The sequence below is a fragment of the Otolemur garnettii genome, unplaced genomic scaffold (assembly GCF_000181295.1).
Source record: "Otolemur garnettii isolate 467f Iridium unplaced genomic scaffold, OtoGar3 scaffold00005, whole genome shotgun sequence".
Lineage (NCBI taxonomy): Eukaryota > Metazoa > Chordata > Mammalia > Primates > Galagidae > Otolemur > Otolemur garnettii.
Genome location: NW_003852400.1, coordinates 15,359,917 through 15,377,397, shown reverse-complemented (window position 1 = coordinate 15,377,397; position 17,481 = coordinate 15,359,917). Strand labels below are relative to the sequence as shown.

The window sequence follows — 17,481 nt, the reverse complement described above, 5'->3', positions numbered from 1 at the left end:
GATGAGACAGCGTGGTGGTTCAATGTCATGTAGCTAATATGGGCTGAAATCTCATTTCGTATTCTCCATGTCCCTTCACTCCAAAAGGTGGGGGAGGATGTATGTGTCCTAATCAGATAGTCTTGTTGGAAGTAACATTGAATTAGAACATAACCGAATGTTAGAAATTTTCTGGAAAATAAATTGATAGTATGTGCTATGTTTCTTAAGAAAGAGTTAATTCCCTTTTATCTAGTAACTTTGCTTTTAAGAACTTTTCCTGAGAAAATAACTTAATATGAATAACAGGCACAAGGATGTTTATCACAGAATTTTTAAAAAAAAAGAATTAAAAACTTTATTCAACAATAAAAGAATGCCTAATTAGGATATCAAGTAGCCATTAAAAATCCCATCATTAATATGTATTTAATGATCTTAGAAAATGCTTTTGATATTTGTAGTTTTGGGCCTAGGTCAGGTTTGAACCTGCCACCTCTGGTATATGGGGATGGCGCCCTACTCCTTTGAGCCACAGGCGCCGCCCACTTTCGATATTTGTTAAGGTAAAAAAATAATGACATATAGCCAAATCTAGAGTTTGCTCTCAACTTTGTTAACTATGTATATGCTTAGGAAAGAAAACAATACGTAAGCTAATGTGCAAAGTATACCAATACATAATTTTTTATTTCTTTCATCTTTTGATATTTTTCAAATATTCTTCAGTTGTCGAAAATGGCAAGTATGAAGAGAGAAATAAAAACGTCACATCGTAAAAGCGTGTAAAATAACTGTAAACTGAAAATGTAAGCTTTATAGAAGAAATACTGTGTTCTCAGGTTAATTTTGTAAATAAAGCCTATAAAGCTTGTGGCTTTAAGCCTTAGCTTCTTGTTCTATAAAGAGAACAATGAAGTCAAGCTTCCTTTCAGATCCAAAACTCAATTTGATAAATTATTTAGTATTCTTTTCTAAAAAAGATGTTTGTAGGTAATAATAAGTAAATACTGATAAGTAAAATTAATTTTATCTGTCTATTTTATAGAATTCAAATTAATTGCCACCGTTTACCTTGTGCCCCTGTTACAGATCGCTACTGAAGCAATAGAGAACTTCCGAACTGTTGTTTCTTTAACTCGGGAGCAGAAGTTTGAACATATGTATGCACAGAGTTTGCAGCTGCCATACAGGTAATAAACACTAAGCAGTCGGAGGGAGTGTGAGGAGTTTTTCAATCATCAGATTTGTTTTCAGAAGGATTACTTGGGGGAGCAAGTAGAGAAAGTATTGGAAGGGACCCAATTGGGAAGCACTTATAGTTACTCAGAAGAGAAACGATAAGACCCTGAACTGAGACAGAACCTATAAGAGGGGGTGACTGATTGAAAGGGTGAGAGAGAAGATGCTGAGAATGACTGTCCAATGTCCATAATAGGACAATGATCCTATTATTTGTTCTAGTTAGGTCTGAGTTCTTTATGGAACATGAATTTGAGGTTATTTGCAGAATGCTGATGGGTAGTGCTTCCTGGTTGTGCCTTCTTTCCCCTTTCTACCCTTTCTCCAGGGTAGATTTCCTGCTCTTTAACACAGTCACCCAGTGAGGGCTCTTTTCCTAAGTGATGTGAACAAACCTGATGTGGACACACCCAACCTCCCTGAGTCTCGGTTTCTTCTATAGTAAAGGAGAGAGATGGACCTTATTGATCCATCTATAAGGTCCATCTGAAGAAATTCTTCAAATTTCTTTTTAAACAATAGTAGAGTCTTTATTCCTTAAAAAAATATTTGATTTGAAATCCTGCTATAAGACAAAAGTAAAAGCTTATTTGATCTGGTTGGCATAGGAGTAGGAAGCCCCGGGAGGGCTGCCCACTTGCCCACCTGCTGCTACCCACACCTCCACATCACTGAGTTCCACGTTGCTCAGAAAATCCTGGAACGTTAACCCTTTTGTAAATCCTGCTCTAATCCCAAGAAAGGTAAATTCATCCTTTCTTCCCATAATATGTTACTCATAAGGTACCTCCATTGCATAAATAATGACCCAAACTCAACTCCTGGCTCCCCAAGAGCAAGAACGTACCTGGTGCCTCTGTGTCACCCAGCAGGGTCCTGCAGCTGTGTGAGGAATGGGTGTTTACCATGGAGGACTTAGCGTTGCATGTGAAAGTGGGAGAAAGGAAGGGAGCCTTCACTCACTAATGCCTGACCAGCTCTTTACGTTCATTTGCTTATTTAATCTTTGTATCAGTACTTTAAGGTAGCATTTATCCTACATTAAAGAAGATACTGAGTCTCAGAGTTTAGACAGTTTCCTAAATTGGCACAATGGGTAAGTGGTAAAATGAGGATCAAACTTAGTTCTGTGGAAATTAAGCCCATTTTTGTCTGTCACATCAGGTGACCCACTGCTGTCCTATCAAGTTACATGTTAAGAACTAAGAAATGAAATAAATAAATAAGAACTAAGAAATGAAAGTGGCGTAAGTTTTCAAATATCTTCTTTTCAGAAACTCTTTGAGGAAAGCACACATCTTCGGAATCACATTTGCCTTCACCCAGGCAATGATGTATTTTTCCTACGCTGGCTGTTTCCGATTTGGCGCCTACTTGGTGGCACGTCAGTTAATGACCTTTGAGAATGTTCTGTTGTAAGTGTTGGCTCTTTATTCACTAAACTCTAAAAATAAAACTGGGATGAACATGATTCATGTCTGGATAAAAAACTCTACTGTGAAGCTTCGTGAAGAGATTTTGGTGATTTAGAAAATGGCATTTTTGCCTCTGAGTCTCCATGTGTCACTATTTTTGCTTCTGAGTCTCCACAGTGTCTCACTTTATTTGTGGGGCCAGTAAATTCTCTTCTCTCTAATGCTGACTCACATGGGTCTGACCTTTCCAAATCTGTGGCTGGGAGGGGTGATTCAATTCAGAGGTTTCCAGCAGGCCTTGGTATTCAGGAAGAAGCTTAACACTGAGCAAGAAGGCTGACCAGCTCCTTTTAAAGGACTTTCTAACAGAGCAGGTGAAGTACTAAGTTCTACAAGCCCTGGAAGAGCCCAAGATAAATTTAAATTTATTTATTTTTTTATAAGTGCTGGAGAATTTCACAAGTGACAAAGGCAAAACTAAATTGGGATGTTTTTCTGCTTCCTTGCTATGGATGTAGAAAATTGTCCCTCAGTCAGGGGTAGACAAATCTGATTTATAACAGAAAAGTGCCCAAACATACAGTTTAGTAATCAAAAATATGTGACATCTTTCTGAGCTTCTAGATTTGGTAATAGGTAAGATTCTGCCCTCTGATGGCGTAACATAATTGGTTTTACATTTAAGGCAGAATCACACAAGCCTGGAGATATAACGTGTGAGTATGACATTTCTGCCCTTTTTAGACCTTGACTTGTTCATGGCATTACAGTTTGCTCAGGGTGACCACAACAGAAAATTTAAATTTCTACTTAATCTGTATATCTGACAAATTATATGCAGGTGCTATTTGTAATTATAACCCAAAGATCATAAGCAGACATCATCAGTATTGGGGATTTGATTAGATAATTATTTGCTTTACTCCAAGGAATTGAATTGGTGAAAGTTGCCGGCACTGGGGCTCTTAGGTTTGCAAAGTCAGTCTTCCAAATAAGGAAAGGGGTAGACCTTTCTGAACAGCAAGTCATTCAAAAAAAGGTCCCATAGGTTTAAATAATAAGACTAAAAGTAACTGTCTGGGTGATTTATTTAGCACTAGTTAAAAACAACAGCTAGTGACACCATGTACTGGGTTGACATAGCATGCTATGTTAACACACGTGTAGAGCCCAGGGAAGAGAAAGTGATAGATTCCCAGCATTCTGGGAGGGTTCCCAGGTTTTGTCCCAGCTTACTCTTTACAGAAGCACACTGATCAGTGTCCAGCAGAAGGGATTGAAAGGGGTTGTTCAAAAAGCAATGTTCCAATACTTAAAGGGCTGTAGTATATAAAAGGAAGTAGATTTTCCTTCAGTTTAAAAAGAACTTTTGAACAGTAGACTTAATCAAACCCGCTATTTTTTAAAACAGAAGATGGAATCCAACTTAGGGGACATTTCTAGGCTCATTGAGACCTGGATTTGCGCCCTGTAGGATTCTTTCCAACCTGAAGTTGCTTGATTCCCATATCACACATAAAAACATTTATGCATCCTGGGAGCAGAATGATATCTGGATCTGTAAGAAACTCTTTGTTGCACAGTTTATAGTATTTGATGTAATTCTAGCATCACTAACTGTAACAGTAATGCTGTGTAACAACCAGCCACAAAGCCTCAGGGACATACAATGATGAATATTTATTTTTACCCACAAGGCTATGGGTTGGCTGTAAAGTTCTACTGATCTGGGTGGGGCACTGTGCATCTCAGCTGGACTACATCACACGTCTGTGGTGAGCTACAGCGTAGTTGGCTGGGACCTACACAACTCTCCTCCGAGTGTGCCTCATCTCCTAGCAGCCTTGCCTGGGTTTCTGGTAGTGGCAGAGTTCTGAGAGTGAGCAAGTGAATGTGCACACATGAAGCATGCAAGGTGCCCCAGTCATGGGGTTGGAACTGGCAACAGAGACTTCTACCACCTCCTGTTGGCCAGTGCAAGTCACAGCCCATCCCATCCCAGATTCAAAGGGTAGGAAAACTAACTCTACTTCTTGAATGAAAGTGCTGCAAGGGTCTCATTACGAGAAGGTTAGGATACAGAGAGAGGTGAAAAACTGGGCTGCTTTGCATACAATCATGCTGACATGAACTCACCAGTCTGCAGTCTGTCACGTAGACCCAAACTTATAAGGAGAAGTGTTTGTTTTCCTTTTTAACCTTTTTAACATCTCTTTTTTAATATGCACGGCAATACTCTCTGGTTGTAAAAGTGCCAGCTTTCTAACATGGTAGCTACAACTCTGTACACATGTTTTTAATTTGTGTTTTCCAGGGTATTTTCAGCTATTGTTTTTGGTGCCATGGCAGTTGGGCAGGTCAGTTCATTTGCTCCTGACTATGCCAAAGCCAAAGTGTCAGCATCTCACATCATCATGATCATCGAAAAAGTCCCCGAGATTGACAGCTATAGCACAGAAGGCCTGAAGCCAGTAAGTTAGATGTTTTGACTTATATGATCTACTCTCGACTCCTGAATGAAAGTATTTTAACAGGAAACTTAAAAATGTATGCTTTTTAATATGCTGATAATTAAATAAGATTTTCTAGATCACAGATTCCCTTTAATAAATGTTAATAATATGTATTAACATTCAGTACTTTTACATAGCAAAGAGGGAGACAGGAATGCTGCCCACTTTATAAGCAAATATCACATCCATGTTATATATTGTATTATCTTGACTCTTCTAGATCTTATTTATTAAATTGCAGCAGTTTGAAGTGAAGCTTAATTGTAATACAACCTCCGTACCCTCTGACGCCTGCTGGTAGAGAGGGTTAGCTGTACAATGTGTCACTGGTATTGCAGCAGTCAAATGTAATGTTATCATTCTCATCGTAGGACAAGTTGGAAGGAAATGTGACATTTAACAAAGTCGTATTCAACTATCCTACCCGGCCAGACATCCCAGTGCTTCAGGGGCTGAGCCTCGAGGTGAAGAAGGGCCAGACGCTGGCCCTGGTGGGCAGCAGTGGCTGTGGGAAGAGCACAGTGGTCCAGCTCCTGGAGCGTTTCTACGACCCCTTGGCTGGGACAGTGGTGAGCACACTCTCATGTTCAGCTCAGTTCAGGAAATGTCCTGATATGTTTAATTCTGAAGTATAAGCCATGGTTTTAAAACCTTTTTTTTGGAGACAGAGTCTCACTCCATTGCCCTTGGTACAGTGCTGTGGCACCACTGTAGCTCACAGCAACCTCAAACTCTTGGGCTTGAGCAATCCTTTTACCTCAGCCTCCTGAGTAGCTGGGACTACAGGCACCCGCCACAACACCCAGCTAGTTTTTATTTATTTTTTTCTATTTTTAGTAGAGACAGGGGTCTCCCTCTTGCTCATGTTGGTCTTAAACTCCTGAACTCAAGCAATCCACCCGCTTCAGCCTTCTAGAATGTTGAGATTACAGGTGTGAGCCACTGTACCAGCTGGTTTTCCAAACCTTTTAACAGCCCACATAGTGCAAATCTGACGACATAGACAGGTCTAAGCTGTGTCATCTGCCCCAGCCAACTTCGTCATCAGCCTCTCCCTCAGCACTGCCCCCTGCCCTCCTTTGTGAGTAGCCCTCTTACCACCCATATCCCTTGCTGTGCTTGGGTTTTAGCTGACACGAGAAGAGCCAGCAAAAATAGAAGGAGCCAGAAAGATAGAAGAGGGGTGCCATTAGAGACAAGTGAGACAGATGCCAAGGATAAGGAGTGTTTCAGAAGGGGGTCAGCAGTGACAGATGCTACGGAGAGGTAGGATAAGGTGAAGACTGAGAAGGCATAATAGGATCTGGCACTTCATGGGCTATGTCTGACATTTCATCGTAGGACAAGTTGGAAGGAAATGTGACATTTGACGAAGTCATATTCAACTATCCTACCCGGCCAGACATCCCAGTGCTTCTTAGTGAAGTGGTGGTGGTAGATAATTTAGCATGGCTGAAGTGTAGATTATCAAGAAGATCAAAGATGAAAGAAAGACAAATAAGAACAGTAGCTTGAGTAGGGAGGCAGAATGGAGGGAACATGTTTAGGAGGAGGAATCATGAGCATCTTTATGCCTGAGGATGAGATCAACCTTTGATGGAGAGAGTATTGGAACATCATCTAAGGGGAAAAGGAGGATCAACAAATTTGAGAAGCCGGTAAAGAATACAGAGGAATGCCTTTGTCTTCTAACTATAGGTAGTTCCCCAGGTTACAAACATCTGACTCAGGTACAACTTGCACTTACAAACAGGGGCAATTAGAGTAAGTCACACACCCCCGCCCCCCCCCAGTTACATATAGCTGACCAACTCACACTTTCGAATGAATGCTATTATAGGTGGTAGGTAAATGGACTTCTTTTTTTTTTTTATTAAATGATAGCTGTGTACATTAATGCAATCATGAGTGTGGTGTTTTCATATACAATTTGAAATATTTCCATCAAACTGGTTAACATAGCCTTTATGAAATGAGCTTGTTTCAATTTGCATGCAAATTTAACTTAAGAACAAATCTTGAGAACCTATCTTGTTCATAACCCAGGGACTTCCTGTAAAATATCTCAGAGAATGTCTTAGGTGCTGGGGATGAGATAGGACTCTTGAAAGCAGAGTGGATTTAAATGACTTTAATGGAGGGTAGGAAAAGAATCAAACCAGGAAGGGGTATTATTTAGAGCAAGAAATTTTCATTCTCTAGGCCTTTAGTTTTTAGGCATATTCAGAGGTAATGTTTAAAATATTTAATAACTGAAACAGCACGAGCAGTGCCCAATCAGAATGGACACCTGCCGGTACGTCAGACTGAGGCCCTCCAGCTGCACATGGACCCGAGTTGCACTGATGACTGAAATGAAAGAAATATTCAACCTGTAGTCCATGGCTTTTTTGACTTCCCCACAGCAATCACTCTGACACGTAAATACTTTTTATTATATTCAAAGAGAGTTATGACTTTAGTCAGTTATTTACTAGTTACATAAGCTGTCTTCCCTACTTTTACCCCTTTATATTATATTTTCTGTGAACTCTGACTTTATGCTTCAACTCTGTGGTTAAAGTTTGATTGCAGGACTGCAAATGAAGACCTCACTGACAATTGAAGCACTTAGAAGAGGCAGTTAGCTGTCAGACACTGACATTTATTAAACAGTGTGTGAAATGTGCTATACAATGAGTCATGGGGCATGGTATCTGCCCTCAAATGCTTTGACTGTAGAGATGAGGCGTATTCTTTCCGGAGTTAGATTAAAGGTGGGGCTAGGCCTCGAGCTGGTTTTTAAAGGACAGTAGTATCTGCATAGAGGTAAGCAGTAGAAAGGGCACTCCATGTAGGAGAGAAGGCGAACTGTGGTCTGTAAGTAATTTGTTCCCACTGCAGGACCATTTTCGCTGAAAAATAGGCCATTTTAGCTGAAATAGGGAATGTAGCAAGAGTAGTGGTTCTTAAATTTTTCTGATAATAACTCATATGGGAAAGATAAAATAAACTTACAGCCCCCTAATGTGCTCATAGTCACTTTGCAATGGAAAAAAAAAAAACACTTTATGATGACAAAATGTTAGGATTGAAAACAATGGTAAATGTATTAATGATACATTCCAAGTACGGAAATACAAGCAAGAGCATAATTAAAAGCATGGACAATGTCAGTTATAGTTAAGAGTAGGAAACAGAAAGTGCTCTAGGTATTTCAAGTGATACTAGATAAGTATTCAATAAAGGGACTGAGGTGTCTATAGAATCTTTGGAAGGGCTAGAAGAGTGAGGGTTTTGCTCCTAGATTGATCCTTCTGTGACCAGGAACCTGCAAAATTAAGCCAATGTCACAGTTGTTTCAAAACTAAAAACACAGACCCGAGTCTGGCTGTTAGTAAAAAGTCCTGTCTGCCAAACACACTTGTTAGCTCACTATAGCTGCTAAAGGAGAATTGGTGTCTGCCTTAAACAGTGCATCTCCCTGCTAGACCCTAAGTTATTTCCAGAACCAAGGGAGCCTGGGAAATGGTTTTTAGCCTTCTAGTCCCTTGACGTATGAAAGGACAGACACAGAAGAATATGAAACCATCTCAAGACAACACTGATGATGCTCTAAAAACAGCATCCTCATTTGTTGCAGCAATATCTGTTATCTGCTCCTGTGCATGTGCCGTAAGGCTTTGAAATAAATGCTGCCTGGTGGTGCACCGCAGCCAGACTTCTTAGCAGAGGCGACCGCAGTAAAGAAGATGGACCAAGTTTAGTATGAAATTGGTAATCCTGAATAACTTAAAAATGATTCTGTGGATTTGAGCATAAGAATTGAAGAAAGGACTTATGCCTGAGGACCACTTGGAAGCCAGGAAATTCTCATGACCCATCAGGGGGCCAGGAGAAACTTGGAACTGGGGTGGTGGTTCTCAGACTTTGGCTCAGAGAGCTAGTTAAGGACACAGCCACCCAGGCTGGGGCCTGGCCTGCTTTTTAGTTTTACAATTTTCCCAGGTGATTCTAATGCTATCCCTCATTTAAGAAGCACTGAACCAATAAATTTGAAGGAAGGTTTGTGGGGAATCTTAGAAGATTAAGCTACAGAATTGTGAAGAGGGGAAAATTGAAGTTTGGCGGGACCTGAAGGTTATATGAAGTTTCAAATGCAAAACTAGGTACAAACACGAATACTTATTTCAAATGAAAAAAAAAAAAATCACAACAAAATACTGGAGCCTTGAAGCTTCTGGTCCCTTTCCTGTGTTAGGCAGTTTATCATCAGTGCTTACACAGAGAGCTTCCAGGCTGGAGCCTTGCCTCCCTCTCACCCCCCTGCACTGTTTGGCTTTCAGAATTTACATGTTAATTGAGCGCACTGGAAATTTACCCGTTATTAGCTTCACTGTTAAATTGCCTCCGGTTTGAGACTTCCCTGGACCTGTCCTCTCCCCCCTCTTTGGTCCATCCCATCTACCACAGTCAGAACCCTCTACCCCCTTTAGGGTACAGTGAGAGGCCTCCTGTCCTTGTCTGGTACCTGCCAAGTTGGGGGCACTTTCCTTATAGAGGACAACAGAAAATATCCTTCAGTTATGAGATACCCAACCTGCAGTGTTGAGATTCAGTCCTGCTTCCCCCAATTACTTACTGTGTGACTTGGTATAAATCACTCAATGTCATTTATTTCCTCACTTGTAAAATGGTGACTAAAATCACAGTGACCTCATAAGACTAAATAAGAGAATGTATATGAATATCACAGAACCTCCAGTATCATCAATGCTTGATCTTTTAAAAATTATTATTTCAGAGTAAATACACATTGAAAAATACATATTTGACACTTGATTATTTGTGCTAATGAAAGCGATGAGTTTCACATTCTATAATAAAGATAGCTAGTCTTTAAATTATTTCTTACCAATATGTTTACTTTCCTAGTTAGGTTTTCATTTAGGCCAGGATTTTTCAAACAGTTTTTATTTAATATAAGTTCCCCAGAGTTTCCTTGGTCTTCCCTCAGACCACTACCGGTCTCAGCCAAAGAAGCTGTGCTTTGCTCTGTTTTACATTCTGAGATTCTAAATTGTTTTCCTTAAAGAAAAGCTTCTTCAGCTGACATAGATTTTAAATAATTTCCAATTCTGGTGTACTGTGTGGAGATGAGGAAGCCCAGGAGTGTTACCATATTCGGTGTTCCAACGGAACTCATTAAGACTTGCTGAGATCATTCAGATTGGCCGGTTATTATGGTAGTTAGGTGGTGTCTGTTTTCCTCCCGGGGGTATAAACCTAGAAAATTAAAAAAAAATCGAAATAAGAAACCCTCTTCCTTTCCTCAAATTTGCATTTCTCAAGTGCTTCATCTAACAAGAGCTGCTGTTCAGCCACATCCTTGCTTGGTTTTTACTCCCTCTCTCCACCTTCTGCTATCCCCCTTCATTTATTAACACTGAAAGGAAGCCTGGAGCATAGATGCTCGGAATAGTCTCCATGGCAACTGGGTTTGTTACTAATGAGGTTAGAGCAGTGCTTTTCATCCCTGCACCTGCCAGCTTGACAAGCAGAAGCTATGTTCCTGCAGCAAAGATGGTACCTTACCCCTGGCCAGCTGTCTCCTAGAGCCACCCAGTCAGGCACATGGGATGAAGAAACTTTGTATGGCTCAGTACCTACTCATCACCACTATTAGGAAAGCTCAAATCTGAGTCACTGGTGTTTTCCTCAGAGGGGAAGAACTGCTCTCTTACTTGAATACCGGAAAATTATCTTGCAAAACAGATCTATTAGGCAGACATAACTGCATTAGAGTAAGGCTGTAAGGGGGCCTCCTAAGGCTTTGGCAGGATAATCTGGGAAACCAGATCACAGAGAAAAGGAAGCTGACTGTTCCTACATCTTTGGCTCAATACTGAAGATGACCATCCACCCTTTCATACACCTGTCCACCTGTCCATCCCCTGTAGTTCCAATACATCACATATACAGAATTAAAACTTACTCTGTGCCTGGCATTATGCTAAGTGGGGCCCATACATAATATTTAATCCTTAATTCTGTGAGTTTAGGAGTTATCATCATTTCCGTTTTACTCACAAGGAAACTAAGAAATATTAATTCATTTTCTCAAGATCATCAATTACTGAGAAATAAAGTAGCTGCTCTCCCACACTGACTTCTGTTTCTTTTAGCCATTGTATCTGATTCCTCAAACTCAGGTCAGATCAGAAACCTGATCTACAAACCTGTTATGTGGTTGTAGTTGTTATTTATTTCCACTCCAATTTGGCCACCTTTCCTCTGAAAAACTGAAATGTAAGATAAAGATGGCAGGATACATCCCAGAAATATAAAGCATTATATTATTAATAGTTTCCTGTGGCAGCTATAAGTAATTACCACAAACTTAGAGTCTTACAACAACACAAAGTTATTATCTTATACTCCTAGAGGTCAGAAGTTCCAAGTAGGTCTCATCAGGCTAAAAATCAAGGGTCAGCAGGGCGGTGTTCCTTCTGGAGCCTCCGAGGGACAATCTATTTTTTTGCCTTTTCTAGCTTGAAGCCCCATCCTCCTTCTTTAAAGCCAGCAGTGACTGGGCATGTCTTTCCCTGATACTCACTCTCTGGCCTCTCTCTTCCATAGTTAAGAACCCTTAAGATTACATTAGTTCCAACAAGATAATCCAGGATAATCTTCTTATTTTAAGGTCAACTGATCAGCAATCTTACTTCTATCTGCTACCTCAGTCCCTCCTTGCCACATGACATGTTCACAAGTCCCAGGGATTAGGACATAGATACCTTGGAGGAGGAGAGGGTATTGTTCTGTCTAGGTAGTACAAGCACATATCAGAAACCAGGGTGGGTTAAAACATAAGAAACACGACAGGTCCTCAAAGCATACAATTATGGCCTCATTGGAATAACCTTGACAATCTAAATTTTTAAAAATTTCCTTGATCTCATAGTTAACTTGTCAGTTTTATCATATGAAATAACAATGTTAACTTTGCTCAATTCGAAATATGCTAGTCCTAAAGTTGATCTGCGAACTCTTATTTTCAGCTAATTGATAACAAAGAAATAAAGCAACTGAATGTGCAGTGGGTCCGAGCACACATGGGCATCGTATCCCAGGAGCCCATCCTGTTTGACTGCAGCATTGGTGAGAACATCGCCTACGGGGACAACAGCCGGGTGGTGTCACAGGAGGAGATCGTGAAGGCGGCCAAGGAGGCCAACATACACCAGTTCATCGATTCACTGCCTAACGTAAGCCTCTCTCCAGTTACAGGTTCAGGAGCATGAGGAAGGCTCCCTGGCCTGTAGTTTGACTTCTAAAGGGTTTTTTCCCGAGGAAAAGAAATACAGCCACACTGTATATGAGCATCTGGCCATACTTCCTATCCCAGTTAGATGTTATATTTGCCCAATCAGCTGACTCTCCTTGTGGGGAAGGGATGAAGGTGTTAGACCAATTCAGGTTTAGGAGAGAGGAACTTGGCAGGATTAGGAGAACTGGAACAATTCTCTAGATCCAAAGATTTTAGGCTGGAGCTTTACCTCCTTCAGCCCTGGGGATAAGTATGTCTAAGAGGCCTTTCCCTCCAAAGCCAAATGCATTTGAGCAGTGTCTGTGTCTCCATCTGTGGACATGCTCTCCTGAGCCTGATGAGGAAGCAGGTGTGACCATCCTTTCCAGGTGCTATCCCATTTCTCACCCATACGCCTTCCTGCAGCTCCCCTAGCCAAGCCTGAAACCTCGCCCTGCCAAGTCAGGCCAGGCCAGGGAGCTGGACTCATGCCATAAAGAGGGCTGAGCCACAGGGGTAGCCATGTAACCTCTCCATCATTGTACATTTCATCGACCCCAAGCTTTGTTTATGGGGATGATTGTTGAAATCTTCCTTTAGGCTTCCAGGGTTATTATCCTATGGGTGTCTTCTGCACTCCACCTAAAAGTTAGATAGCAGAATCTCACCCTTTTTAAAGTCCTTTTAGGTCCTGTGTTTTAAAGTGCTTCTCAGCTAGCTACTCTACCCCTCCAATTATTCCCAGTTATGCTCTTCATAGGAAGGAAGTGTTCCCCAAACATAAAGCTCAATAACCTCAAACTGGCAGGGGGAGAAATCTCAGGAGAAGGACGGCAATACTAGGTGGCTCTAACTCTTCCCCAAGATTTCCCTTTTCCTCAGGCTCTTCTTCAGGTAACTGCAGACACCAATCTCATTAGGCCTAAAGGAGAAGGCCTTGTCCCCACCTATCCTTTAACAATCTAGGCCTATGGTCCCCAATTCCTAGACTGTGGACCAGACTAGTACTGGTCCATGGCCTATTAGGAACCAGGACACATGGCAGGTCAGCGGCAGAAAGGCAAGTGAGGGAAAGGTCTGTATTTACAGCCACTCCCTATCGCTTACATCACTGCTTGTGCTCCGCCCCCTGTCAGATAACTGGCAGCATTCTCACAGGAGGGCAAACCCTACTGTACACTACACATGTGAGGCATCTGGGTTGTGCGCTCCTGGTGAGAATCTAATGCCTGATGAGGTGAGAATCTAATGCCTGATGATCTGAGGTGGAGATGTAATGTGCTTAAATCATCCCCAAACCATCACTTCCTACCCCAGTCTGTGGAAGAATTGTCTTCCATGAAACTGGTCCCTGGTGCCAGAAAGTTTGGGGACTGCCACTCTAGGCCAACTGTGGATAATTGACCCTTCTCAATGTTCATTTAAACACAAAGCTCTAGTTCTCTTTACTTATGAGAGATCAGTGATTCTCAAGTCTGGGCGTGGATCAGTATCACCTGGGAACTTGTTAGAAATACGGATTTTTTTGTTCTCCCCCACCCAGAATCAGAAACTTTAAAGGTAGAGTCCAGCAACCTACATTTTAATAGCCCAGAAGATACTGATGAAGGCTAAATTTGGAGAGGCCCTGGGCTAGTGGTTAACCACACACAAACACAGAAAGGAATGGTTATCTAGTGTCTTAAATAGATGTTGCTCCTCTGGTATTTGTCTACCACAAGGACCCCACTTTTCTGGGTTCCTGGTCACGATTTGTCACACAGAGAACACCTGTAGACACCATGATTCTCTTCCTCGGTGTCCAGACCAGGAGAGAGAAGTCAAAACCTAGTAAGTCTATTACCTGCCTAAGGATCCGCTTCTTCTCCTGAGTGATTAATGCGTGGTAACAGCATGTACCTTACCCAGCAGATGGCTGGTTTTGTTACCTCCTTCCCACAGGCTTATATACAATGCTGCCTTTTACGGTCTCCACAGGATTAATACTTTTTCAGTGCCATCTGGTAACCCCTACACAGCGCCCCTGCCTTCTGAGGCAGCCACAGCTCCCGGGTACAGCTGGTCCAAGCATCTGTCAAAACCTCACCTGGTGGTCTTCCCAGTCCATCAATAGCTGGATAGCCCAGTCTGAGTGTCATAGAACTGGGGTGGCCAGTCACAGTAAATAAAAATAGGCAACCCTGTATAGAATGTGAATTTTATAGCCAAACTCTGGGATGTCAGAATCAAAATCCACACTTTAACTAAAATTTCAGCCTGGCAAGGGCCTGAAAATAATAAGCCGGTGTTGTTTTCTAGGTTACACATGCTGTCATATCCCATTTCTGCCCTTCTCTACATACCCTTTAACTCTTGTCCCCAATGTCATATTAAATAGTTGGTGACAGTTATCTACTCTGGGGAGCAACAATATGGCAAGAATATTAGAAGAACTCCAAAAGCAAAAGAAGGAGATTTTAGTTTTCAGAGTTAGATATCAAAATAGAATTCCTTAGCATTCTTTAAAGTTAAGTGTTGGAGATAATTTCATACAGTCACCAAAAGATTAACGTTCCAAGAATTCCTTTCCTCACTTTAAAAATCATGCCGAGAGCGTCACCTGCTGGTTATGAATAAGATGAACTTCAATTATTTTATTATGAATAGCCTGTTCAAATCAAATTTCCTTTCTGCTACCATCTTTGTCCCAAATATAATGAAATCAGAAGATGGAAGATACTAACATAGCAACAGTCTTCTTCCTAAAAAAATTCTGGCTTGTTCATATTAAAACATATCATCTTAAGTCTAAATGTCTATTTTCAAAAAGAGATCAAACATGCCACATAGAGCAATTTTCATTCTATATTTAACCCTCTGTAAACCCCTTAGCCTCTGAACCTAGATTTTTGGTGTATAAGAAGTGTTTATCCTATTATCTATACACAAACTATTTGTTAGAATTTTACTATCCATTCTGCTTTCATATTAACAAAATCCATTTACAGAAATATAACACCAGAGTAGGAGACAAAGGAACTCAGCTCTCTGGTGGACAAAAACAACGCATTGCCATAGCTCGTGCCCTCGTCAGACAGCCTCATATTTTGCTTTTGGATGAAGCTACATCAGCTCTGGATACAGAAAGCGAAAAGGTAAGAATTTAAATTGGACTCATTCATACTTGAATCAGTCATCCCAAAAAGGTTTAAATATGTATTTTTGTCTTCCATAGTATGGAACAAAATTAGGCCAGATTGTTGATTGCTACTTATGTCACCTTTCAGTGTCATTTAAACACTCGGTAGCTGTTACTCAGGACAGCTAAGATGACACAAGGCAGGTTAGTCTTACAGCACATATGCTCCAAACCCAGCCCTGGATCACTTGTGTGAAGCTGCATTCCAGAGGCTTAGTTCCCAGTACTACTGGCAGTGTCTCCTCAGCAGCTATATAAAAAAGAGAGAGGATAAGACAGGGTCAAAACCTGGCTGTCCCTTGAGAAGAATATTAGCAATCATTTTCAATTTGAGGAAAAGTTAAGAATTCAAATATCTGAAAGACAAACTCATTATGAGATGTTCCCTATCATAAAAATAACCAAAATTAAAGGAATCCACATTTGGCCTTTGCTCAGGCTTCCACTATTTGCTATGGAGCTGGATTTGAGGTCTGCTTTCAAGAATGTTGTGTGGCTAGATACGTTAGTAAATGCTTTTAAATGATTTGATGGGCTGCAGTTACTGCCTTAACTTTAAGAAATAGGTAAGTCCTCCCTCAGAACTAATCCAAACTGGGGTTCAGTTATTTTCTGATATGACAGATCCTTGGATTTCTAAAATCTGTTAGAGTTCACTGACACCATTGTTAAAGAAGGACCAATTTCTAGAGAAATTAACGTGGGACCTTTCATGGAGGAAGTATTAAAGGGAAAGGACTGTTATTATTGGAATTAATTTATGTGACATGGAACAGGTTGTCCAAGAAGCCCTGGACAAAGCCAGAGAAGGCCGCACCTGCATTGTGATCGCTCACCGCCTGTCCACCATCCAGAATGCAGACCTGATAGTGGTGTTTCAGAATGGCAAAGTGAAGGAGTGCGGCACCCATCAACAGCTGCTGGCCCAGAAAGGCATCTATTTCTCAATGGTCAGCGTCCAGGCTGGAGCAAAGCGCCAGTGAACTGTGACTGTATGAGATGTTAAATATTTTTTAATATTTGTGTTTAAATATAGCATTTAATCAAAGTTTAAAAAGCAAGCAGTTATGGGATGATGAAGAGTTACATGTTTAACATTTCCTGCCACAATAGAAGATCATTCCATCAAATTCATTGTCTTCAGAGACTTCATAATTAAAGGAACAGAAAGAGAAACATCGTCGAATGGGAGGAGATGATGGTTTTAATTGTATTTAAAAAAGAATTTAAAGTAGATTTTTTAAATAAAGTGTGCAATTTTGTCTATATTTTTTCACTTATACTGTAACTGCCTTGCTAAAAGAGCATAGTAATAGCAAAAAGTATTGAAATATTTGCATAAAGTATCTATAATAAAACTAAACTTTCGTGTGACTATAGTCATCTTGTCCAAAATGCCTGTGTGAATATATCTTCTTCCAATTGAAATATTGTAGAGAATTTCTGCTTTAAAAAAAATTTCTTTAAAAACATCCATTCATTATTGTGGAAAAGGTTAATCAGTTTAAAGTCTATTCTATGTGTCTTTTCACGTTGGGTTTTATAGAACCATTTGGCATCATTCTTCTTGGACTTCACCTTGCTGAGTCTTACATCTCCACATAATAATGGCTCTCAAACCCATCAGGTAGACCAAAACAAGATTTTCGAGAGGTGGACTGAGATGCAATTATGAAGTATTTATTACTCTGAAGTAGATGAAATATTATGCACTGCTCTTACTAGGGCTTTTCAAGGATTTTCATATTTTTGTACTTTTAAAGAATACAATTACTCTTTTTCTTTTCATGATAAAGAATCTCTTTCTCTAGAATTGGTCTCTTCCAAAGTTGATCCTTCTGATTTACAGATGTTTAAAATGTGCCA

The 17,481-nt window shown here is 40.6% G+C and overlaps 1 protein-coding gene across 1 annotated transcript in view; it reads left to right on the top strand.

Annotated features, from left to right (window-relative positions):
* The window catches only part of ABCB1 (ATP binding cassette subfamily B member 1), a 111,348-nt gene extending 94,363 nt beyond the window's left edge, over nucleotides 1-16,985 (top strand). Inside the window, exons 22-28 of the mRNA XM_003782808.3 lie at nucleotides 1,072-1,172; nucleotides 2,496-2,636; nucleotides 4,951-5,107; nucleotides 5,521-5,718; nucleotides 12,190-12,396; nucleotides 15,425-15,571; nucleotides 16,392-16,985. Coding sequence (XP_003782856.1) covers nucleotides 1,072-1,172; nucleotides 2,496-2,636; nucleotides 4,951-5,107; nucleotides 5,521-5,718; nucleotides 12,190-12,396; nucleotides 15,425-15,571; nucleotides 16,392-16,598 — 1,158 coding nt within the window. The 3' untranslated portion in view covers nucleotides 16,599-16,985. The remainder of the gene's footprint in view (nucleotides 1-1,071; nucleotides 1,173-2,495; nucleotides 2,637-4,950; nucleotides 5,108-5,520; nucleotides 5,719-12,189; nucleotides 12,397-15,424; nucleotides 15,572-16,391) is intronic.
* Nucleotides 16,986-17,481: the final 496 nt, after the last annotated feature.